At 40.5% G+C, this 6407-nt stretch overlaps 1 protein-coding gene across 1 annotated transcript in view; it reads right to left on the bottom strand.

Moving 5' to 3' along the window:
• Positions 1-3469, bottom strand: part of LOC136488610 (autophagy-related protein 13b-like) — a 5228-nt gene extending 1759 nt beyond the window's left edge. Inside the window, exons 1-2 of the mRNA XM_066485485.1 lie at positions 3071-3469; positions 1500-1651 (exon numbers count right to left, since the gene is read on the bottom strand). Of these exons, the coding sequence (XP_066341582.1) occupies positions 1500-1651; positions 3071-3469 (551 nt within the window). The remainder of the gene's footprint in view (positions 1-1499; positions 1652-3070) is intronic.
• Between the last annotated feature and the right edge of the window lie 2938 nt (positions 3470-6407).

Below are 6407 nucleotides of genomic sequence, written 5' to 3'. Positions count from 1 at the left end.
TTTGTGTTCAGAACCAAGCTAATGACACCCAAAAGTACATTGATTTTTCTCAAAAGCTATACAAGCTACCAACAAATGCTTTTGTCTATCCTCTGCCCTCCTGGATGTCTAAGGGGTTTCAGCTCCTCCCATGTCCCACGTAATGTTGTTCACACGCCACCCAAGCCTCTCCAGTCTCCATGGTTTTAGAAATATGTTTCTCAATACATTAAAAGAATATATGGCATATTCCATGCCTCTATGTTTGCAAGGTAACACTTAATCTAAATGATGAAAAGTATTGCCGGAAAAATTCGATGCAACACATAGTAAGCCCCATCAATCAACAGAGACAACTGAGCAAGCACAAAAAATAAGTAATCACGGAAAGTAATAGAATAAGGGGAGAAAAGGTGATGTCATTACCTCTCCAGTAGGTGCTTCATTTGAAGAACTGAAGAACAGCACTCTCTATTTATCTACTAGAGGATGGTTTCATTTGAAATAAGGGCAAAACCCAAACATCAAATGTCTAGTGATACAGACATGTCTGAACTATAAATGTTGCAGGCAACCAACAAGCATATCTTGATAATAGAGAGAATAATAGGTTCTCAAAAGTAAATCTCTCCAACACAAAACCATGATTAGAAAATGAAATGCTTATAAACAGAATCAATAATTAAATCTAACCTAATGTATAGTATGATGCACAGAACTATTCTGACTCATATAATATATATATAGATGCACCTAATAGGCTAATACCTATGTTGCTTCTAACAGCTAAACTAGTTCTGCGAATAGACAATGGTGCCCTTTTAGTGGGAAAATGCTTATAGAAAGGGAAAATTTGATAACTGGACCAAGTACAAAAGCAAAACCAAGTTGGATCTGAATGAGCACTGAAATTACTCTACAATATAGGCAAAAAGCTACAGAAGCCCAATCAAGCGACCTGAACTGATTAAGATGTTTCTTGTCATCCCAATGAATGTTCTGTTTTGAATTTATCATCTCAAGAAACTAAAACATAAAAGATGACATTTCTCTATATCTGCTAGATGAAAATAATCCAGTTTTGCCTATAGAAATGTGAAATCCTATAACATGTTGTATAAATATGAAGACTTCTGCTAACATTATTGCTTCAAAGGCCTTCTGAAAACAAAGATGGTTCATGACAAAATTACCTAAGCTATGTACATCAGTAGCCACTTGGTGAATGCTATAACCAATGCCATGGCATTCCCAGAGTAAAAACAGTGTTAGGACCTACTAAACAAAAATATAGGTGTTCAAACTTTATCGGACACCTAGGTCATTTATTTACACAGAAAAAGCACATGCATTCACAAGGATATTCATGTAAAGGGGATCAAACATAAACCAAATGCAATACAACAGCAGAACAGCGATTGAAGTGATGGGTAGGTACTAGGTTAGTCTTTTCAACCAAGGCATCATGGCATAATGTCATGAACTATAGATATTTTCATCAAGTGAATCAGAAAGAGAACCTTCTAAGCTGATCAATGATGGTGTCTTTATCTTCCCATGCAAAAACTAACTCCCGTTCATCCAGTTCATCCATGATGAAAAGTTTACTGGAGGTACGAGTCAACTTTAGTCCACGAAAATACACCAAATCATCATTACCAAAAGATAAAACCTGCAGCAAGAAGCAGAACCAGAAATACATAAGTCAGAAATGAGATCCAACCATCCAATAGAAGAACCTCATAATAAAAGAAAGAATAGTATTCCTCACGCTACTGGATTCAGGCGCTTTGCCGAGTGCCTAATGCACTCGGCAAAGGCTACTTTGCCCTCGGCAAAGCCTTTGCCGAGTGCAGCACTCGGCAAAGAGCCTCCAGTAAAAAATCCGTCGGCAAAGAATTCTTTGCCGAGTGCCCGACACTCGGCAAAGTTGGAACCGAAAAAAAACCCGAAAAAATGGGAAAAAAATGGAAAAAAAAATTAATCGGTGGAGGCCTCCACTGGCCAGCGCCCGCCCATCTCTGGCATTTTTCGCGTAAATTTCGCAGCAACACGACCGACGAGATTCAAACCCGCGACCTCCCCCTATGCACGAACCTCCTCTACCACTACACCACGCTGTCACTTGTGTCTGGATTCCGTTTTAGTTCCCAACATATTATACTAAACCGAGTGTAAATTGCTTGTTTGAGGCCCTAAACGAATTCAAATAAAAAAGTTGTAAACTACAAAGTTTCATAACTTTTCGAGATCTACACTTTTAGTTTAGGAAGTTTTTCCATCCGAGGTCGTTTACAAAATTTGAATTTCAAAATTTTGAAATTCAAACGTAGTTTTGCATGACAAGATGATTTCAAATCAAAAAGTTGCCAACTACAATGTTTCATAACTTTTCGAGATCTACAGAGTTTATTTTGGTTGTTTTTCCATCCGAGGTCGTTTGAAAAGTTTGAATTTTAAAATTTTGAAATTCAAACACAGTTTTGCATGACAAGATGATTTCAAATCAAAAAGTTGTCAATTACAAAGTTTCATAACTTTTTGAGATATACAAAGTTTATTTTGGTTGTTTAGTCATCTGTTCATCCGACATGGTCGTTCTAACATTATTCACAAATCTTATATATCTCTCTTGTAGTTTCATAAACTACAAGAGAGATATGTTAGATTTGTGAACAAATTTACTTTCACTTTGTCATATGAAGAAAAGTCCAAAACAAACAATGTACATCCTGATGAGTTATACAACTTTGTAGTTGAAAACTTTTTCATTTGAATTAATTTACTGCTTCAAAATGTGCTTTAAAATTTTCTTTGCCGAGTGTAAAAAAAACACTCGGTAAAGAAGCTTCTTTGCCGAGTGTCAAAAAAAAACACTCGGCAAAAAAGCTCTTTGCCGAGTGTCAAAAAAAACCACTCGGCAAAGAGCTTCTTTGCCGAGTGTCAAAAAAAACACTCGGCAAAGGCGTCTTTGCCGAGTTTCCGAAAAACAACACAAGGCAAACCACTTGACACTCGGCAAAGAGCCGGTCTCCGGTAGTGTCAAGGTTCACATTTTTCTGGAGAAGATCAACAAAAAACATGCAATTACCTTTTGCAAAGACTTCTTATTCTGAAACTCACTAAGCTTGACCAAATCCTTTGATACTATTGATTTATCATTTGGAGAATGTGTCAGATTCTCATTTTGAGATGAGCATTGTTGCTTATCCTTCCTACGTGGAGAAGGTGGCAGCCTGCTACCACCTCCACCAGCCATCACTGTGGGAATACTTAAAGGAGCACTCTCATATCGGAAGAAAGGATTTATTGGGTAGCTAGAAGGCGAATGGGATGGTGATGGCGACAGAGGTGGTGATGGATAACACTCTTCATTTACTGTGTTTCTCTTCTTCTCAGATGATGATGTGTTATGTGGATGTGAGTATGCTGTCGGAGAATTATCGGTCGGCAGAAGTGGCTGTAGGCGTCCATGGGGTTCTGAATTCATTGGAAATGGCGATCACTAGTAGAGAACAGACCTTTGATCCTCGGCCAAAATGGGCTCTAGTCCCGGAATTTTTTGCCCCCGGGACTAGAAATACCTTTAGTCCCGGTTGGTGGATCCAACCGGGACTAAAGGTCCCTGCCCAACGGCTACTGCGCCAGACAGAGGTGGCAGGGACCTTTAGTCCCGGTTGGAGCCACCAACCGGGACTAAAGGTATACTTTTACTCCCGGTTGGTGGCTCCAACCGGGAGTAAAGGTCTACTCCCGGGCCGTGGCTGCGCCCGGGGTTGGAAAGTTACCTTTAGTCCCGGTTGGATCTATCAACTGGGACTAAATGTTCTCCCTTTATAAATCGGCCGTCTCCTCCTTTCTCCCCGAGCCCGAGCTCAGCACATTTTGAAGCTCACTGCAGTAGTGTTCTTGCTTCCTCCCTCCCTCCATTGTTCCTCCATCCATTCTTCGATTCCTCCGTCGATTCTTCAGTTGTAAAGGTTACCAATCTCATACTCTCATTTTTTACCATTTTCTTATGCCATTTTATTCACTATATATATTTATGGTTCTTTATTGTGGTTTTTTTTCATTTGTAAGCAATTTGAGCTCAAAATCACTTTAAGCTTGCATATTTACATGAAAGAAGGTTAAAGTATATATAAATATAAAGTTAGAAAATAGTTAGAAAATTATAGCAAATCCTTACTAGTTGAACTTGCGGACCGTGTTCAGGTCGGCGAGGATGTTCTCTGCCGAGCGGTAACGGACGTCAAGGAGGAGCTTTGATTCTACGAGGGAGAGCGATAACGGTCGTGGAAGACCGTGTTCCCTTCCTCGTAGAATCGGAGCTCTTCCTTGACCAAGTACGGTGCCGTCCGGTGGAGAAATCCTCGCCGAGCTGATCACGTAAGCAAGGTCAACTAGTACGGATGGTTATTTATTCACATGTCCCGATATCGTCGTAGTAGTCTGTCAATCACCGTACCTAAACGTAGTATATATAAATAAAAACTTAGAAAATAGTTAGAAAATTATAGAAAATCCGTACTAGTTGAACTTGCGGACCGTGTTCAGCTCGGCAAGCATGTTCTCTGTCGAGCGGTAACGGACATCAAGGAGGAGCTTTGATTCTACGAGGGAGAGCGACAACGGTCGTGGGAGACCGTGTTCCCTTCCTCATAGAATCGGAGCTCTTCCTTGACCAAGTACGGTGCTGTCCGGTGGAGAAATGCTCGCCGAGATGATCACGTAAGCAAGGTCAACTAGTACGGATGGTTATTTATTCACACGTCCCGATATCGTCGTAGTAGTCTGTTATGTGTGTACATTCCCATTCTTCTGTTAATTTGCGGAAATATCATATGAATTACTTACCTGCCGCAGTAAAAGACGAGAACACAATGACCATTAAAAATATCATTGTTTAGAGATCTAGATAATTTTATAGTTTGTTAATTTTATTTGTTTATAAAAGAAGAAATTTATAGTGTATTAAAAAATGAGTATAGAGAGTAGATGGCAACTGCTTCCGGGTCCTCGGCCTCTCATGGGTTTCCAAAGCGACTTAGGCCGGGCCTTCCTCTCATTCCATGCGGCAAGTGTCGTGATGAGACGAAGATTGTGATGGAGTACCGAGTGAAGAAGGAGGGTCCCAACAAGGATCGTATCTTCTACAAGTGTCCGGATCGCAATGTGAGTTATTTTATCGTATTTAATGATTATGGTTAGTTTATACCTATTTTCATGATGGTTGTGATTAAAGTTCTAATTTTTTGTTTTAATTTCAGTGGGATAGCAGTGGACGATGTTCAGGCTTCTACTGGGAGGAAGAGTATGTTGAACTCGTGCAAAAATATCTTGCACAACAGGTAGATACGGCGGCTAATGAGGCAGTGATCCAGCCGAAGAAGCCCAAAGATGTTGCACAATCGGGGGATCTGTCTGTTTTAGTTGAGATTGGTCGCGAAATCCTTGTGCTCCTGAAATGTATTTTAGCTTTAGTTCTTTTAGTGGTAGTTGGGATTGTCTACATTGTAGCGATGCTTTCATAAATTTGTATCTTTTGTGGTGGCACGCATGTTGTATAAATAATTAATTATGATCTAGGTTTTAATATGATATTTATGTCATGTAATGCAGATGAGCCGTCATTGGATGTATAATGCTGATCGCCGCTCACAAGAGTTCATTGACGGCGTGCATTCTTTATTACGTGCGGCCGAGACAAACAAACGCGACGGTTTCATGTGCTGCCCATGTGCCATATGTAAGAATACGGTGGAATATCCTTGCTCAAGGACTCTTCATTCACACTTGTTCAAGTCGGGTTTCATGCCAAACTATATTTGTTGGACAAAGCACGGAGAAACCGGTGTTGTAATGGAAGAAGATGAAGAAGAACAATGGGACGACAATGATATTATTCCTGATGGTGCGTGCTTCAATGATACTGCAATGGGAGAAGCTGAAGAAGAGGTAGCCGCAGAAGATGAGCCGGCTGATGATCTTTGTCAGGTCATTCGTGATGCACAAAGAGAATGTGAAAGTGAAAAGGAGAAGATCAAGTTCGAGCGGATGCTAGAAGATCACAAGAAATTGTTGTACCCAACTTGTGATGCAGGGCAGAAAAAGTTGGGAACCACACTAGAATTGCTGCAATGGAAGGCAAAGAATGGTGTATCTGACAAGGGATTTGGAGAGTTACTAAAAATCCAAAAGAAGATGCTTCCGAAGTACAATGAATTGCCCGCCACTACCTACGAAGCAAAACAAGTTGTCTGTCCTATGGGGCTAGAAATAGAGAAGATACATGCATGTCCTAATGACTGCATCCTATACCGTGGCAAAGAGTACGAGAAATTGGATGCATGCCCGGTATGCCATGCGTCGCGGTATAAGATCAGGCGAGATGACCCTGGTGATGTTGAGGGCGAACGTCCACGTAA

The sequence above is a fragment of the Miscanthus floridulus genome, chromosome 10 (assembly GCF_019320115.1).
Source record: "Miscanthus floridulus cultivar M001 chromosome 10, ASM1932011v1, whole genome shotgun sequence".
In the NCBI taxonomy this organism is placed as follows: Eukaryota; Viridiplantae; Streptophyta; class Magnoliopsida; order Poales; family Poaceae; genus Miscanthus; species Miscanthus floridulus.
This window is presented reverse-complemented; position numbering and strand designations above follow the sequence as displayed.